The 20,006-nt window shown below is 44.5% G+C and overlaps 1 protein-coding gene across 2 annotated transcripts; it reads right to left on the reverse strand.

The window, feature by feature from the left end:
* Nucleotides 1-1,242: 1,242 nt before the first annotated feature.
* On the reverse strand, nt 1,243-19,070 carry LOC111853954 (uncharacterized). Of its 2 annotated transcripts, XM_023831431.2 has the most exons (19): nt 18,767-19,070; nt 17,620-17,736; nt 14,547-14,578; nt 14,250-14,310; nt 10,638-10,819; nt 10,107-10,190; nt 9,780-9,851; nt 9,432-9,578; nt 9,094-9,249; nt 8,655-8,709; nt 8,479-8,569; nt 7,481-7,622; nt 6,301-6,405; nt 6,106-6,196; nt 5,705-5,846; nt 5,261-5,335; nt 5,008-5,110; nt 4,104-4,216; nt 1,243-3,471 (listed from the first exon to the last, which is right to left on the reverse strand). In XM_023831431.2, the coding sequence occupies exons 1-19, from the start codon at nt 18,792-18,794 to the stop codon at nt 3,348-3,350; spliced, it is 1,920 nt and encodes a 639-aa protein (XP_023687199.2). In that variant the 5' UTR covers nt 18,795-19,070; the 3' UTR covers nt 1,243-3,347. The 2 variants fall into 2 exon arrangements, with proteins under 2 accessions (XP_023687199.2, XP_023687200.2); XM_023831432.2 differs by lacking the exon at nt 17,620-17,736.
* Nucleotides 19,071-20,006: the final 936 nt, after the last annotated feature.

The raw sequence follows: 20,006 nt of genomic DNA on the forward strand, positions 1-20,006 counted from the left end.
AGTACCACACTCTTGGTACTTTTTTTGAAGTACCAAAAGGAAGGTAACTGGTGCGGTGAGATAAACGCCCTAGGATTCACTGGCCACCATTAAACCAGACATGCAGAATTATGGAAGCGCTTGTTTTGATCCAGCTGTTATAATACAATACAGAAGGACCATTGTAACTTAGAATCGAGATCGTGGTTTTTTAACGATTAATTGTGCAGCCCAAGTCGCTAGGCTGATCTTCGCCATCACCTTAATGCGGCTTAGTGTCCCTAACCAACAATCACATTTCTCTGACCTCTCCAAGGTATAAACTACGTTCTACTATTAAGCAAAAAAAATCCAAAAACTAATATTCACATTAAACATTTTCCGCTTCATAAAACCCATTAGTGTCACAGCGGCACCCAATACTATACTGTCAGTACTTTAGCGCCCCCAAGTGGAAACTGGGAATAATATGTTTTTCACTTAAAAAAAATTAACTATTTCTTTTTCCCCTAAATCAAAGCGCCGTACTTTAAAATCATTTTGCGGGCAGATTAGATACTTTGATAAGGCCGGTTCCGATCCAGTGCTCTACATCAGTAAATCCATTCATTTCCATATGGATGCAATAATTTCCTCACAATGTTTGCAAAACCATACAACAACAACTAGAAAATTATGCTGCATTCCCACACTAATGAAACCTCACTGATTTTTCCACCTGAAGTTCATATGAATGAGGCTATGAAAAGCAGTTGTGTAATGGACAGATATTTCTGGTAACTGACCTCTCCTTTAGTATTTGCATTGTTTCATACATTTTATTTTTTTTTTTACTTTTTTTTTACTTTCTTTGCTGTAATTTTTATCCTCCTCATATGGATATACCTGCTGCTGGACCAAACCAACTCCCCCAAGGGGATAAATAAAGTCAAAAGTCAGTCACCTAATTACTTTGAAGCAGTTTATACTTGTCATGGGTATAAAATATTTGTATGAAAACCATATTTTTTTGTATTATTATTAGATGCCATCAAGTTGACATCAACTATCTTAATAACCTTAAAACTTCCTGTTAATACATCTCCAGAACATCCTGTCCTATGTGCAGGTCTTCAGGCTCCCAAGTCAGAAACAATCTCTGCACTCCTACGGATAGGGGTACTCCTGAATTATTGTGTAACAGTTAGGCAAATCTGCCTCAGATATTTAAAAATGCCCCGTTTATTGTTAACAAATCATGTAAACATATCAGAATGCATCCAGTTAAGAAAACCAAAATATTTTATATTTATTTGAACAAAAAAGGGGAAACATCTTTTCAGTAAATGAATTTAAGAAAAACTAATTTCCAAATGAAAAAATAAGACTTTCAGCAGTTGACAAAGTACAGGTACACTCACTAAACATTGCCGTCATTGTTCTGAAAGGACCAGTGGGTATGCATACTTAGATTTATTGGCTACAGTGAATATTTCAAGAACCAAACCTGTATAACGGCTAGCAAAAGATCTCTGGATAGACTATACAAAGAGAAATAGAGAGACGAGTCATTTGTCAAAGCCTTCGGGAAATCAAGGGTCCATTTCAACCATAAAGGGCATTACTTGTAGCAAGAGACAATTTCACATGTTGGAACCTGACCAAACCCATCAGCACAGAACCTCGAGTCCCGTCGACACCTCCACATACCTGATTTTCACATTCATATTCCAGGTGTTCACAAATATATCTCGATTCGCATTAAATGAAATTAAGACGTATGAGGACAGTAGCATTTGGAATAAAACGTTTCTGTAATCAATCGCAACCAAGTTAAGATGAAAAAAAATTAACACATTAACTTTTTGATCCGAGTCAGACTTCAGACAAGCGATACAAGTTAACATTAAAGGAATCTGAATGATTAATGATTCATTGTTTCAGTTTAGATGCTGTCAATAGCAGTATCAGCAAGATTCATTACATTGGCATCACTTAGGGCTAAAATTAGGATACAAGACACTTCGGGTGGGTGGATGTGTGAAAGGTTCGCCACGTTAGCTTGGGCACCTTCTTTTGTAACTAATTTGGCACAAAAGAATGAATCTCAGACTGGACCACCACTTCTTCCTACAATTACATGCTTAGTGGAACAGTCTCCACAGAGAGATCAACAGGACGCTAAATGCATTGCATCACAAAAGCAGGATCTACTTAAGTTAAGTGTGCAAAAAGCAGGTAAAGGCTTCACTCCATAATCACTGAAGTGTCTATTTGATTCACTGCCCACCTTTAAACCAGACAGCTTCATAAACACAGGATTTCTAAAACCTTGATACGCAAACAGCAGAGAGCTGTGAGCAGGCATGTTGAAGCGGAACCTCAGAGCATGAAAACATGTCAGGTTAGGGCCGATTGCTAAGTTAATGACGAACAGCTTTGTTACGGAGAAACATACAAGTTGCCTTTTTATTACATCATTCATTTTCATTCAGTGACTTTGCTGGCAGTCAGGGGCAGCTTCATAATTAAGGACGATCCATAATTTAAGGCACGGGTGAGGAGGGGGGCGGGCAGAGTATAACGGCACAAATCCTGCCTGTACACTCCTGCCTTCCAGGATCAGGGCCTAAAATAGGCTCACTGTTGCTTCCCTAGTCACCATTAACTAATCCAGTGTTTCCCAATCCGACAATCCCACAGAGAGTCCATGTTTTTTGCTTGGAGGGAGCTTGGAGGGAACAAAAATGTGGACTGTCTGGTAGGGAGCTTGGAGGGAGCAAAAAAATGGACTGAATGCGAGTCACAGAGGACCGGATCGGGAAACACTGAACTAAACGCTGGTCTAACACAGAGAAAACACAGCAAATGCTGCAGTGAAAACTCCCAGGGATTCGAAGGCCGATATAGAGCAACAAGGAGGCAGCAGGTAAAACTGTGGATACAAACCCAATATACTGAAAGCCAAATGCCCCCGGGGACCCTGTGGGTCCTCCCACAAACTACACACTAAACCCTGAGATGCTTCCATAAAACACCCAGTCCTGTGGGCCTGTAGGGTTTAAAATGCGTACGAAGGTTCCTTTAGAGAGCACATCTTATAAGCAGCTAAGTAACATCAATAAATATGAAGTAATAAGACACTAACGTTTCAGCGTTCGGCTGCTAGCAGGCATGAAATTCACCCCCCTTCCCCAAACCACACATCCGACGAGGATCAGTTCCAGATGTCATCTTTACTCTTCCCGTAAAATCAGGTCACATGACAAGCAGGGAAATCGCCCCCTCCTTGCAGAGCGGGTAGAAACATCTCTGGCCGACACGGAGCAGCATACTCCGCAGGGCAAATGAGTTCCCGGGTGGGCTTCCTCGGAGAGGCGGGCGCCGGATCAGGTGGGCACCTTGCCCTTATTCCTGTCGATGCCTCTGTGCTCAGGCACGTGCTTGAAGATGCAGTTCTTCAGATGGCAGCCTTTGCTTCTCCACAGGAAACACTCCCCAGTAGATTTTAGCCTGCCCAGATGAATAAGCACAACCAAGAATCTGCATGCGCTTCCACAAAAACGCCCGTTTCACAAGAATGACTTTTGGCAATGAGATTAATTGTCTGCTGCATCATCAACAAGCGTTTAAGACTTTAGCCTTTGCTGAAGTTCAGGAGCCTTTCGGCTCATGTCGCAGAAGATTAATTTGCAGGTGCAGCCACCGAATTGCTTACAGGAAAAAGTAGGACGTCGGCAGGCTGCTTCTAGCTCTCAGGATGCCTTCAGGGCACAAGGGGAAGTGCACTTTGGTTGTGAGCCACAGGGATTTAAGATCCCCGGTAAATTAATCACCCAGAAGCAAGTAAGAAGGTGATCCTGGAATCTAAGGCTGCATGAATGAGCTCACTGTGAGCGAATGGAGCTACAGAACAGAATGACTGCATGTCTCTATTAACAGTACCAACAATCCATCCACCCAGCCACTCATCCATCCATCCATCCATCCCTCAACTAATCACTCATCCTAGTCGGAGTCACAGGGTTAACAGAACCAGTGGGAATACATTACCCAGTTAGGTAAACCTGAGAGGCACAGGCTAATGAGTTAATAACAGGGACCCTGAGTCACAAAGACAGCCCACTCCCAGGACTGCTACTCACCCCGATGGAGAGAGGATATCACCAGCCGTCACTGCCGCCTTGGACCCGCCGAGGTGCGAGTGGATGCGGTCAGGGTAGCGGACAGTCAGCTGGATCCCTTCCACCGCCATGGCCTGCGGTTCGGGAGGGAATACACGGCACGGATTACCGGGACGCTCGGGCGTCAAGAAAATACACCACGGGCAAAATGCTGAGTCACAACTGACACAACTACACAGAAACTTACTCAATCATTTTTCCTCATTCTTTATAACCCCCTGTGCTAATTACCACATAGCTGTTGAGCGGAATCATTTGTGGTGGAACAGGGAAAGAACTAAGCTACACAGGGCTGCGGCCCCCCAGGACTGCAGTTTGACACCCCTGCTCTAGTGGAATCACCAAAGAGCAATATGCCTCCTACAAATGCCACGATTAACTGATACACTCACTGCCAAAGCACTGCCAGCTGGAAGATCACACTGCATCCTCCTGAGGCTGGGAAATGCATTACCTGTGTGTCTCACACCACTGCAGGGTCGGTAGGTTTTAGAAACAGTAGGTGGACTGCAGTTCCAGAACGGAACCAAAGCGGGGGGGGGTCATGTTTTAACGCTCATCCCTCCATCATCTCAGTCCTCAGACTGACATCACTCACGAGACACGTCATCACGACACGTACGCTATTCGTACATCCGGATAGACCGGGGCCAACAACTAAGACCTCTAGCAAAGTGGGAGACCTGTTATGCAGAACGTCATCCCCAGAACACGCGCCGGTGGGACAAAGGGTTATATCTGCCACGTCAGTCATGGTCTCATGGTCAATCAGCAGTACCCATCATTTAGAGAAACTACGGCAAAAAAACCTGAGATTATCCCAACATAAAATGCTGGAGGTGCACAGAGCAGGAGAAGCTCTCACGTGAAGTTTCCGGATGGCCTCATCGCAGCTTTCCTTCTTGGTGTAGTTCACAAAGGCACATCGCCTGTTAGGGAGCAGCTTGATATTGTGGATTTCCCCGGCTCTGCAAGGAAAATGAATGCAGAAGCGCATCTAAGGAGAAACGGACTACAGGTCGCAGCCGCTCCACCAAGCGGATCTGCAGGGAAACTGAAAAAAAGACTCTGCAAACTCAATGTCCTCAGCTGACGTGTCACGACAGGCTGTTACTTACGAGCTAAACAGCCCCATCAGCGTACTCTCTGTGATGGAAGTGCTGAGGTTCCCCACCCACACCGGAAACAGCTCTCTGTTGGGGAGATCATGCTTTAAATCGGCATTTTCGGCTACATTTCCCACCCAGTGAAGATTCGTTAGGCTGCCACTTCAGTTATAACCCCTGCCCAGCTCCATACCAGACAGTCCATATTTCTGCTCCCGGGTGCTGGGAGAGCCCAAAAGCATAGACTGTCTGGGGGGGCCCCCGAGAACCAGATGGGGATACACCGATCTACATCATGACCACTGGGGGGCGGAGTGCGGCCCGGAGGGTTAGGATGCAATGCCTGTGATTGGAAGGTTCAAATCCCAGGCAGCAGAGTGATGTCACCAGTGGGCCCCGGAGAAAGACCCTTAAACCCCAACAGCTCCAGGGACTCGACAAGTCAAGGGCACTTACACCTGCCCCTGGCCCCTGGAAGACGCCATCTTGGCCGCACTGTTAGCTTTGGCGACGGCTACATTCTTGGGGACAGGCGATGCCTTTTTTCTCTCATTCACGACCCATTCCTCTTCAACAGGCTGGCAGGTCTTAATGATGTCTGTAAAAGCCAGGGGTCGCTTTAGGGTCTCAGCCAAAAGCACGTCTCACATGTAAACACAAAGATTCAGTCCGTCAACATAAGAGAACCGTCACAGGACGATCATCACCTCTCCGCATTTCCGTGACAAATGACTGGAAGACGGACAAATGGATAAAGAAAGCACTGATTTTCTCTGTGGCCAGATGCACATGTATTCCTAATGTAATGACATTAATGTAATGCAGTGTGCTGTTCCTCGAACCTCAGGTATGCGTACCAGGAATACTGGACAGCACCTCGAGGGCCTTCTCCACGGTGCCGTGGATTATCAGGGCGTTGGTGCTCTGCTCTCTGGAGAAGCCCATCTCCTGCGGGGGGGGAAGCGGCGGTCAGGCCTTTGATAACCCGGAACCTACATAATGATTTCTGGAAACGGCCTCATACAAGCCTGCCACAGACAGATAAAAATTACCATAAGCTGCATTATCTGCACTTTCATCAGTTCCTGGGCGGCGTCACTGCTACTGCTGTCCTGCTTCAACACTTCCTTGAACACTAACAGGGCCTCGCCGTACCTCTGCAAGGGAGACAGGAAGGCAAGAGTCATATGATCTTGTTACACATGAATGAACTAATCAAAACACGCATATACTCATACTGTGAAGCTCACTGATTGGACATGACTAACTTGGTCGATTTACCAATATGAAGAGCTGTTAGAAACACGTATAGGGTGCACAGCCGAGAATGCTGAAAACGGCCGAGACTGTTAAATAGTTTGCTGAACAGAGTGAGGAACAAAGGAGGTGGTAAGGTCAACAGAGAGACAAGACTGATTCCGGGTTCGAGGCAGGAGTTAGACAAAGGATCCGGTTCTTTGAAGAAATTGAGAAGCATTGCAAAATATGTTTAGAGCAAAGTCCAGAGGTCACCCGCAGTGCACGTTGATCTGGGGAAGTACCAAAATACTTGCTAGGGGGAACAAGCCATGCTAAGATGGTGAAACCACTTTTCACCAATCAAAGTGAAATATATGGATGTTATGTGTCTCTAAAATGTATATAAACTGTAATCATTTGCAAAGGAGTGGGTGAAAATCTTAGATGTGAACCCCCTGTGCAAAGTGAATAAGCTAATCTAGCACTAAAACAAACTCCTCCCACCTGTCTGATTATTAACTTGAGACTGAGTCAAGGCCTGGTTGGGGGTCATTTCGTGAGCCCATATGTCTTGAACTGAACTGTTTGACAATTTCTGCTATAATTACTTTATTTTTTGCTCAGCCTTCAGTCGTGTTCTCTCCAGGACAGGGAGCGGCAGTGAGTTCGTCCATTGACCGATCTTTGTTTTTTTTAGTGTGCTGTCTCAGGGTACAGTGGGTGGTTTACATGTTTATGTTCTATGTTAACAGTTGGTCATGTTCTTCCATTATCAATGAATAAAAATTTGTAAATAAATACATAAAAAGGATCGGATACTTCTTCCGACACAAGACTGCTTATTACACCATTGAAGACTTCAAGTTGTCAATAGAATGATTAAGGCAACTTTTGTGCTGCATCCAGATAACACCTACCCTTAAGCCCCAGATCCCATCCCTACCCAGGCCAGTTATCTACAGGCAAAGAGCTTGTCCGTGGAGATCAGGTTACCTTGAGCCCAGTGAGGGCCCTTCCCTTCCTGTAGAAGCCTTTTATCCAGTTCGGGTTCATGGTGAGCGAGATCTCGGCGTCTGTGAGAGACTTGTCATACTGCTGCATTTTCTCATAGCAGAAGGAGCGGTTCCCGAACAGCCTGGGACACACGGACAGAGAGACTGACTGAAGCTCATGGGAGACTCTGACCCAACATGAATCACAACCAGCCTATCGTCTAGCTCAGCGACTCCCAGTCTGGTCCTCGGGGACTCAGACAGTCAACATTTTTGCTCCCTCCCAGCTCCAGAGAAAAAATGTACACTGTCTGACAGGGAACTGGGAGGGAGCAAAAACATAGATTGTCTGTGGGTCCCCAAGGATCAGACTGGGAAACCGTGATCTAGAACCATTAAACATTTCTGACAGGCTCAGAAAATGTATTTTTTTAAAAACATACAAAGGAAACATACAAATTTTTTTTTAAACAAAGGAACCAGTTTATTCAAGTGTACTAGAACGGCACTGGGAGTCAGGGTGTCACTGGGGAACATGAACATCTATATGTAGGCATCTGAAAGGCCGGCATGTGGGGTCTTTGTGACAAACCACGAGTGGCCGTGTTGGCAAACACAGGTTCATTCTCCGTAACAGCTTTTTAAGAGCTTCTGGCACAGACGTCGCCAAGTCACGTGAGAAAAGCGACTTCAGCCAAACACCCCTCAGCAGAACCATACCAGTTCGGTTTGGTGCTCTACATTGGGGGTCCTGTTCACGATGGGCCCATTTGACTTTTCATGTCTGAACTGCTCAAATCATAATGCAGACACTCAATGGATACTCCGCAGACCACTAGTAAAACCTCAATGTCCTTCAACCAAAGCTTTTTACCATTTATATAATGAATTCATAGTGTACACAGTGACTCAATGTTCTTTATGACTTATGCAACAGTTACATGCAAGTTTTATGGTGACATGAACTGGGCTTATATAACTTGAAGGGCACCTCCTTACCGATACTCCTTGGGGTTAAATTTGATGGCATCTGTAAAATACTTCACTGCCTGGACATAGTCTCCGATGCCGGCCAAGGAGTTTGCCGCGTCTGAGGAAGGGAGACAGGAAATGAGCTTTTCTACCTTTCCAACTTCAACTCCAGCAAACCAGCACGCTACACTTCGGATGCTCACTGGCTAGCTGTATGCTCTTTGCAACCATGTCCTCCGTGTCGGACGGTGCCTCATTCTGCAGAGAGAGCCGACAAAGAGCGTCCGTGAGTATCCCAGACAAAGGACCGGCCCGCACACCCGATGCCGTTAGAATACCATTGTTACGTATTGATTAACATCTTCAGTACTTTGTACATCCACCACACCATACATACTGCTTTACGGCAGAGCTACTGAACAGAGAGGAGGAATGTTCAGTTCAGAAAGTACCAAGATTTCGTTTCAACTAGCCAGTTGAGCATGAAGAGGTGGAACAAAACCTTGGTCTGGATTTGTACCATCTGGACCTGAACATTTTACCCGACTGAATAACCATCACCATGCTGACCATTAAAACTGAAAGGATGCTGCGGACAGAGAGACAGAAGCGGTATCAGGTTTGCGGTTGTTTTATCGTTACCTGTGAAGCTCCCTGACTCTGCCACTCCTGTGACTCTTTCCGTGGGTTTGAGGAAGGCATCTTCTTTTCCCTTTTCTCAGGTTTAGGCTTGAGGTCGATTTTACGCTGTGCTATAGAAGCCGCTTTCGACACAAAGGTGCTGGTCATATCCAGTTCCTGGTCAGATGAAAAAAAAATTTCAACGTTCACTCAGGATACGTTATTCTAGTGACCATCAAAAAAACTTGCCGATGCCATGACATATATTGTATGTTACTCATATTCTACTTATACTTCAAATACCGGCAGCCAAAATAGGCTGATAAACAGGGGAGAGCCAAGCACAGAGTATTCCGTACCTCCAGGTCACTACCATCCCCTTCTTCGTTATCCACCTCGTTAGCTACTTCTCTGGCCTGTGCAGGTACTGATACATCACCACCACGCGGTTCATTAGGTGGACTATCTTCCGGTTTACTCTCTGCGGCGTCTGCTTTAGAGCACTCCTGGGGAAACAGGAAAATCAGCAACGAGGCTGCGAAGGCGTGCACCCAACAAGAAAATTATCTGGACTGTTCCGCGATAAGATCCCTCCTAGGAACAGGTGGCACACCTGAAATGGTATTTACCTACCAGTCCTGCAGATTAACCTTTAACGTACACAAACGTTTAATTCAAAGGTTTCTAACTACAAAGTCATCGCTTACCTCTGCATCCGAACTCTTAGCGTCTTTTTCATTGTCCTTTAACTTTTCGAGTCGTTTTCGTTCTTTTTGCCTCTGTTTGGGTAGAGCATACGCATAATATCAAATATTCAGTAAGACACAGTTTAAAGGACAAAAAAAACTCAATCTATAAATATCCAATTTACTAAGAAGAAAAAAATCAAGTCAGGTAAATAATTTTTTTGTTAAAACTAAATGTGCATGCGCAGTTTCTTTTTAAAGACTATGGGAAAGGTACAGTTATGTGATTAACCACTCGGCATGGCAACTCAATAGCGCCCCCTTCCTTCCGTTCATAGCGCTGCTCACCATTTTTTTAAGCCTCTTCTTTTCTGCCTTGTCCTTACACTTCTGCTCCTCATCCGCCAGTTCTTTGGCTATTCTGTCGGCCTCCTGGGACAGCAGAAAAGGACCTGCATTCTCATACCGGGCAAGGTCATAAGTCTCCCTGCTGGCTCGGATCGCTTCTGACAAGGCTAACACAGTTAGCAAAGGACAAATTTGCTGGACAGCCTATCACCGCGGCGACCGACTGCAAGGTCAGCCTGAAAAGGCACTAATGGAGGCTTTTTCTCCCCACTGCACCCATCTTTAAAACAGTCCTCTAAAACACAAGTATTTTTTGTACAATAAACAAAAAACACAGCCACGAGGAAATATTTTGGACAAGTTATATTACATTTAAAAAGCATTTAACACAGTACAGTTATCAGTCCACATCACGTGTAATATTTGCTGAACGTTATCTGTGGTAGAAAGACAAACATTTCAATGAAAACGCCAAACGGAGGGTTTGATGAGTGCCACACACACACACACAAACTGGGTTGGGGGTCAAACCTCCTTTGCGTTTTCCTTCGCTGTCACATTTAACCCCCGCTGAAACAGACGGGACTGGCTCGGGCCAGTTTGCTTCAACCCCCCGCGATCTAGAAAGTTCTTGCTGAATCCACAGTAGGGCTTCCCGCCGTCGTCTTCGTCGCTCTCTGTAAAATCATCATCTGGATAATATCCGTTGATATCTAAAAATACAACAGGGGGATGTGCTTTAATGACCTTCTCCTCTATATCAAGGCGTCCACACTAATTATGAATATTTGTACATGGATCCTAGTAGAGATGGCACAATATTTTACCTGGTTCGATCTCAAAACCAATATTAACATTTTAAGTATCTGCTGATACCAATCCGATATTTTTTCCCTTCAAAGTATTAAATGAGATATTTGTATCAATACATTTCAATTAACATCGCAAACTATGTGCATTTAGTGCTGTACCTGCATTGTTTGAGTGTGTTAAGAAAAATGCTAAAAAATTCAGACATCAGACTTTTCTTGTATATATATTTCTTATTTATTTATTAGTAATGACCTGTTCCCTCTATGTATGGAGGCAACAAAACAAACACTTAATAATATGAATTAATATAGGCTACTTATTTTTCAGTAGACAATTATAACACAGCCCATGTATGTGACCCAGCCCAACTGCACTGCACACAGCCCATGTATGTGACCCAGCCTAACTGCACTGCACACAGCCCATGTATGTGACCCAGCCTAACTGCACTGCACACAGCCCATGTATGTGACCCAGCCCATGTATGTGACCCAGCCCATGTATGTGACCCAGCCCATGTATGTGACCCAGCCTAACTGCACTGCACACAGCCCATGTATGTGACCCAGCCCATGTATGTGACCCAGCCTAACTGCACTGCACACAGCCCATGTATGTGACCCAGCCCAACTGCACTGCACACAGCCCATGTATGTGACCCAGCCCAACTGCACTGCACACAGCCCATGTATGTGACCCAGCCCATGTATGTGACCCAGCCCATGTATGTGACCCAGCCCATGTATGTGACCCAGCCCATGTATGTGACCCAGCCTAACTGCACTGCACACAGCCCATGTATGTGACCCAGCCTAACTGCACTGCACACAGCCCATGTATGTGACCCAGCCTAACTACACTGCACAAAGCCCATGTATGTGACCCAGCCTAACTACACTGCACAAAGCCCATGTATGTGACCCTGCACTGCACACAGCCCATGTATGTGACCCAGCCCATGTATGTGACCCAGCCCATGTATGTGACCCAGCCCATGTATGTGACCCAGCCTAACTGCACTGCACACAGCCCATGTATGTGACCCAGCCCAACTGCACTGCACACAGCCCATGTATGTGACCCAGCCCAACTGCACTGCACACAGCCCATGTATGTGACCCAGCCCATGTATGTGACCCAGCCCAACTGCACTGCACACAGCCCATGTATGTGACCCAGCCCAACTGCACTGCACACAGCCCATGTATGTGACCCAGCCCATGTATGTGACCCAGCCTAACTGCACTGCACACAGCCAAAGTATGTGACCCAGCCTAACTGCACTGCACACAGCCCATGTATGTGACCCAGCCCATGTATGTGACCCAGCCTAACTGCACTGCACACAGCCCATGTATGTGACCCAGCCTAACTGCACTGCACACAGCCCATGTATGTGACCCTGCACTGCACACAGCCCATGTATGTGACCCAGCCTAACTGCACTGCACACAGCCCATGTATGTGACCCAGCCCATGTATGTGACCCAGCCCATGTATGTGACCCAGCCCATGTATGTGACCCAGCCCATGTATGTGACCCAGCCTAACTGCACTGCACACAGCCCATGTATGTGACCCAGCCCAACTGCACTGCACACAGCCCATGTATGTGACCCAGCCCAACTGCACTGCACACAGCCCATGTATGTGACCCAGCCCATGTATGTGACCCAGCCTAACTGCACTGCACACAGCCAAAGTATGTGACCCAGCCTAACTGCACTGCACACAGCCCATGTATGTGACCCAGCCCATGTATGTGACCCAGCCCATGTATGTGACCCAGCCTAACTGCACTGCACACAGCCCATGTATGTGACCCAGCCCATGTGTGACCCAGCCTAACTGCACTGCACACAGCCCATGTATGTGACCCTGCACTGCACACAGCCCATGTATGTGACCCAGCCTAACTGCACTGCACACAGCCCATGTATGTGACCCAGCCCATGTATGTGACCCAGCCTAACTGCACTGCACACAGCCCATGTATGTGACCCAGCCTAACTGCACTGCACACAGCCCATGTATGTGACCCAGCCTAACTGCACTGCACACAGCCCATGTATGTGACCCAGCCTAACTGCACTGCACACAGCCCATGTATGTGACCCAGCCTAACTACACTGCACAAAGCCCATGTATGTGACCCAGCCTAACTACACTGCACAAAGCCCATGTATGTGACCCTGCACTGCACACAGCCCATGTATGTGACCCAGCCTAACTGCACTGCACACAGCCCATGTATGTGACCCAGCCCATGTATGTGACCCAGCCCATGTATGTGACCCAGCCTAACTGCACTGCACACAGCCCATGTATGTGACCCAGCCTAACTGCACTGCACACAGCCCATGTATGTGACCCAGCCTAACTACACTGCACAAAGCCCATGTATGTGACCCAGCCTAACTACACTGCACAAAGCCCATGTATGTGACCCAGCCTAACTGCACTGCACAAAGCCCATGTATGTGACCCAGCCTAACTGCACTGCACAAAGCCCATGTATGTGACCCAGCCTAACTGCACTGCACACAGCCCATGTAAGTGACCCAGCCTAACTGCACTGCACACAGCCCATGTATGTGACCCAGCCTAACTGCACTGCACACAGCCTTTCTATGTAATCCAGCCTAACTGCATTGTGCACAGCCTACCTGTGTACATGGAACCGCACACTGCTTTCTCATTTATGCAAATCTGTCAAAGTTAGGGGCTTTGTTATGGGAAGTGATTCTGATTTGTGAACTCCCAACTGACATCGATGTAGTGAATAAAGGGGATGAAGCCCCCCCTTCTCAAACACGCAAATCTGTTACGGTTTTGCATTCACACTGTAGTTGTGTCACAAAGTTACCGCTATTCCCACACGACGACATAACAGTAAAACAGCGAAATATAAGTGCCTCACTTTTGTTTACGGTATGTCGTGCTAAGGCTCCAAGCATTTTCATGATTTTTCAGGCTGGACCTCTCTCTGATGGAAAATCATATTGGTTTCTTACTCCCCCCTGGTACGCGATCCAGTATTTTTTGCCAGTATCAGTACAATACCGATAGTGGGTATGGGATCAGGGTCATCTCTGATTCCCAGTACCTGAGGATCCAACACTAATGCTGGCAGCGGTTTGACAGCCTGCAGATGCAGATTTCGTGAAGCCTTCTCGCTATTCAGCTCACAGCAATTAAGCATTCAGTTCGCTCATTCAATGACTGGCTAAATGATTCGGTTCTGATGGGTGACAGGAGATCAAAGACAGACCAAAAAGCGGCCGAAGAGAATATCAAACTATTAGCAACGGGTAAACATCCCCCACTTACCGAAAAAGGTAGGAGAGGGATCCAGGAAGTATGGGGTTTGCATGAGCATTCTATAATCATCCTACAGAGGGAAAGAGCAGAAGAATGAGTCATCAGGCATTGCTGGCATAATTAAATCTAGTGCAAATAAGCACCTACATTTTCAAATGTCATGTGTAATCAAGAATCACAAAATATCCAGCACTGTCTAGATTATATTACTTGTACTACAGCCTGCAAAAAATCAGAATAACACAAATATAGAGAACACTAAAAGAAAAATACAAGACGTGAATTTGTTAAGATTGAAATACTTACTAACAATGGATGTAAGCGAGGATGATTCATGCCTACAGCACAGGAGAGAAAAGAAACCATTCAGGACATGGAAAAGTGACTGAGTACTCAGGAAGCCACCAGAAGGAAGAGGGAAACTGAAACTTAACTCACCCATGCTCTGTAAATACCAAATAGAAGGAGGTGCTATACATTTGTTTTGTTTATGACTTGTTTTATTTGGTTTCACTGAACAAGCCTAAGCAGGCAAACCAGATCGCCTTGCTGTGGTGAACCACCCTTGCACTGCCAACACCAGAGTTCCTGGTGAAAGGATGCATTCACAACACAAGTAGAATGCAATGCCAGTGATTTCATCATATTTTGGAGTAGTCCTACTGGGAATTATACTAGTCTCCTATCTACTACATACTGGTGAAATAGTCTGCGACATATCAAACTCTCTCTGGGTATGACATACGTTAAGTGCATTCATTGCAGCATATGTCCTTTCTAAGTTGAGCAATACTGACTAATTTGCTGAGTTGAATTATTATTTTTGCACTGATTTAACTTTGTGCCACTGATTGAATTCTAATTCTCAATCAGGACACTGTTTATTCATACCGACATGGTACTGCATCATCAGACTGATACGTTTAGACAGACCTCAGATACATATTATCATGCAAGAACACAGAAGTGCACAGTCATACGTGGGACACAATCTCAAGGCAACAGAAGCTGTTCTACCTGAGCTCTGACTAGGCTCTGCGCGATACTGCAAACAATTCACAATGTGAAATTTGATATTTTTGCGGTAAATATTACAATATTTATGAAACAACTTCAGTTGTGTCGACACAAAGCAGTGATGACAAATCACTTGATTTTCCTCAATATCATCTCTATGGAACCTGAAACATTTCCATGCAGCAGCAGATTAATTCAATTCAATTTTATTTATATAGCACATTTTCACAACATTGCATTGTCTCAAAGTGCTTTACACTATCTTTGCCCAAAGCAGCCATATCTTTGAATGATATAAACAGTAAGGATAAAAAACATTAATTGGCTCGGAGAGAGCACATGCAGAGCTCACGCAAAAGCAGTGATGACCAACTATATACAGATTCTGTAAAATTTCAGGGTTTGAATTTCAATGTGGGACTGCAGATATCACGCAGAATTTCATTGATTTCTGCAAGTCGAGCACTTACAATGTGGGAATTTCTCGCACACATTTACAGCAACGTCTAATAATGTTCAGCCATGTTTTGCGGCAGTAGCCAATGCGCACACTCTCTCTCTATGAATTAGACCGTTGTTATTAAGTGGAAAGGGATGAAGCAGAGGAGACAGTGCAGGGAAAGAAGAGAGAAGGGAGACAAGAAGGAGTCACCAAAAGAAAGACTAAAGGTGATGACACACAGCACAACTTCTTCAGCAATGTCGCCTTGCAGTTGTCAACCAGGTGAGACAAATGGCATTTCATCTGCATCTAGATAATTCCAAAAAAATTGCCCAATGTTGATGAAATTATTTCAATTGTGTTGCCCAATATCGATAGGGAAGTGTCTAAACAACTGTCAGCAACAATTCCAGGCAGCACTGCTCAAAAGGCTGCCTCGTGTGTCATCACCCTTAGAATACTGATGCAGCTCAAAGAGACGACCACTAAGAGAGAACGAGAAAGACAACAAATTACAATAATGTATATAATTCACAGAATCCCTTAAATTGGAGAAGAGTGACAAAATGCAATCTGAGATATGAACAGGACAAAGTAAGATCTGCGTTTAAACTCAGAAGCAGTATCCCCACTCCCCAGGTTATATAAATCCCACTCGTGAACCATTTAAGGTGGGAGAAACCTCTATTTGGAAAAATGAATTACAAGCCCTGTACTAGATAATCCTGAAAATGGACAATCATTAAAATTGCATAGCTCACCAAGTGCTGTTTCCTGAGTAAAAATATTTTAGCATAACTAATTGATGGCCTCAATCCAGCTGTCATGGTCCTTGCGATGCAGTAACTATATGCATAACATGCAATGTCAATATTAACACTGCACACTGAGAGGCTCTAATTTTGACAAGCTTATCTAGGCACAGTTATGTCAAGTCCTGTGACAGCAATATGAGAAACGTGAAATGGATGCACACCAATCCACAGACCAAACCAGACAACTACTAAAGGCACAACATTATTTATATGTGATACTTCTATTTTTAGAAGAGTTTACAATAATTATGCATGCTTAATTATACAATGTTTTTAAAGCAAATTCATGACATCAACTCCCAACTTTGTCAGTCAGAGTGAGTTCAAAGTAAAAGCAATCCTGACGAGGACTGGGCGATACAGCAAAATATGTGATCATTGATATTTATCACAGTATAATGGATGACTCATTATTTTCAATAATAATAATTAGATATTTCTTTACTTTGAAGCGCCATTTATGCTTAGAATTCCTTTAGGGTTCCCCTAAAACAGAACATGAAAAAGAATGGACAGTAAACTGAAATCTAAATCTAAACAAATATGGAGCAGAACACTAATTGCTGGTGGCTGTGACTAAGTGCTTGCATTCTGGATGTTCTATTGGAGAGCAATGCTTCAAGTGGTGAAATAAATTCATAGCATTTCCACTTTTTGGTTGGCACAAGTATTCAACAAGGCTTATAATGCCCAGCACCAGTCTGTGACGTGTGGCGGACTCCTTTAAACTGCCAGCCAAACCATCGACATCTTTCTACCTGGTTTATCCACATCTCATTTTCAAGAAGAAGTTGCAGCTGCTGACACCAACACTGAAGTTCCCTCCAAGGGAGCCCTTCTCTCTCCCATGACTCAGGTGTATTACAGGGTGCTCTGCTAACTTAAACCTCGCTGTGCATTTGTTGTGTATACATTGTCCATTCTCAAAACGCTGACTGGCGACAGGCAAGGTTATTTTAGTCAGCTCTGACAAAATCCCGCTGCTGACTTTCTTCCTAGCGTTTACAAATTCTCTATACTTCACTACTCTGGATTTCTCCTGGACTGAATTTTACCGTTTCCTTTTGCTGGATTACCCTGATTGGACAAGTTGCTTTGGACTTACCTGCTCTACCGCTGAGATGCTCTGTTATTCTGATTGTGTCGTCTGTCGTCGTTTGTTCAATAAATCCCCCATTTGTGTTTTTACGCCTTTGACTGTAGTTGTGCTCCATTGCTGGTCCTGACAAGCAGTCACAAAGACAGTGACATCATTTCAAACTGATCTTTCACGGAGCGTTTGTCATATCAATAGAGCAAAATTATACCGTGATAATTATTGTCATATCGCCCAGCCCTAATGCTAATTTAAACCAGTAGATGCACCCATCGATTCATAAACCCAGTGGCAATACACAAACATCATGAATTATTACTGAAGAGGGAACAACAGATACTTAGTCATACCATTTGACCTCATTTCTCAAAATTTGTTACCAGCATGAAGCTTTCTATACGATCTTCTGTGGCTATACTCTTAATTATCACAAAAATCACCTCGAAAGCAGTTATTATACATCAACAGGATGCAATCAGAATTAAGGAGTGTTGGATTTAGTCTGATTATAAAGTTCCATTCAATAACAAATATTTTATAGTTAAGTACCTTCAAAGTCCTTTGTGCTTTACGTACTTGGGACACAGAGGGATAATGAACATCGAAGCGGGACATGACGTGTCAGCTAGGAGCGTTTTTCAGACACATGGGTTTTGGTGGTGTGGTGGGGGGGTTCCTTCCTTCACGATTGTTGTAACGACGGTAACGACTCACGCTAAAAGCATCGTTTACCTTTTATCTTGCAATTTTAGCTATTTTTTTTTTAATTGGTAATGCAAGTGCGTTAAACCTGTTCATCATCTTACTTCTGTTCTTCCACGGCTAAGGCTAACGCAACACAGACACAATCGGACGTAACTCAGCAAGTCAGAACACTTCCCACTAAACATTACCACATCATAATCATACCTTGGTTTCTGAATGCACACCACCAAGCGAAATGAAAACACAGCAAAAATCAACCAGTTATGTCACAGTGAAAGAAAACAGGCCCAGTTAAACCAGAATGTTTTAATAAGAACCTTAACGCTGGCTGAATAGGGTCCAGGCATTTTTAGAAGTATTATATTCCGCGACTTACCGAAATTAGCTAACATCACACCGGATATTGCTTTTTTTTTAATTAAAATTAAGTTAAAAACAGGGTTATCCTTACCCGGTCCGAAATTTCCCCTGTAAGACATGTTGGCCTTTTGTAAAATAAAACTTGTTTCTTCTAAACACAAACTGAATGATTGAATTAAACACAAAAAGAGTGGCGCTTTTTAATTAAAATAAACCCGTAGGGTTCTTTTAAGTTTAAAAATATCTTAGTGTAGCCACTTTTTGCTTTTCTTTTTCCCCCTCTTCGTCTAGTCCTGACCGCGCATGCTCGAAACTTCTTCGACTGGCCTGCGCATGCTCAAACGGCCACGACTGGTGTGCGCGTGCTCAGCTGGAAGTTACGGGAAGCGCGTGGCGAATGAACGCGAAAGTTACCCGATTAAACACACTTTTGGTGCAAGCACCGCTGATTGCTTTTGCTCTGAATGCATTATAAAGAAACAAAATAGTACACTGGGTAGTGTGCTTTTGGGAATTGATCCCAGTGATCATAATATATAGTTGGACCTTGTGGCTATTTAACGTTAGTTGCACCACAAGAAACTAGTTAAATCATTCGACCGCTAGCTTTGATTAAAAACTTAAATAAATTTAGTCTTTCATACTGTAATTTTCGATTAGTTTTATTCAGACTTTAATTGATTATTTTGAAAAACATCTCAGTTTTGCAATAAAGATTATTTTTCCAAAAAGAAGACATCAAAAGGCACTACTACTAATTACGTGTAAGCGGGCGATCAGTCTGTTATAGCATTTCAAATATCCCGAAGCTTAAGATTTTTTAAAGTATTTTTATTGCATGGCCAGCGATAAGTGGTAGTATTGCATTTCATTAGAAAAAAATCTTAAGCCCTCTGCCCTTTTCTGGGTGGGGGCTGCAATTGTCCCTGCGGCGGTCCTCCTGGGGTTCCCGTGCCCTGTGGGGCCTCTGGATGTCTAGGGCCCGGGTCTCCTCCGTGTCGACTTCATGTCCTGGGTGGGCGGGGCTGTGGCTCCCCACACACACTACTAGACATTTACATGGAGAAACCTTAGGAACACCAGCGCGCTGACACACACAGGTGTGCACACAGGTGTTCATGGACGCATGCTCACGGACACACACTGTCTTGATCGGCTGTTGCTTCTGGGCATGTGTTGTAATGCTGTTTGTGCGTGCTGTTCAACAACATTTAACGTTTGGTGGTCGTTGTGATTAGTACAGATGTTGTATGTTGTCTTTCTCTTTTCAGCAGACATGGAAGCAGATTATCTGTTTTGTTTTTTTCTTTTCTCTCCTCTCTCTCCCTCTC

This window comes from Paramormyrops kingsleyae, chromosome 12 (assembly GCF_048594095.1).
Source record: "Paramormyrops kingsleyae isolate MSU_618 chromosome 12, PKINGS_0.4, whole genome shotgun sequence".
Lineage (NCBI taxonomy): Eukaryota > Metazoa > Chordata > Actinopteri > Osteoglossiformes > Mormyridae > Paramormyrops > Paramormyrops kingsleyae.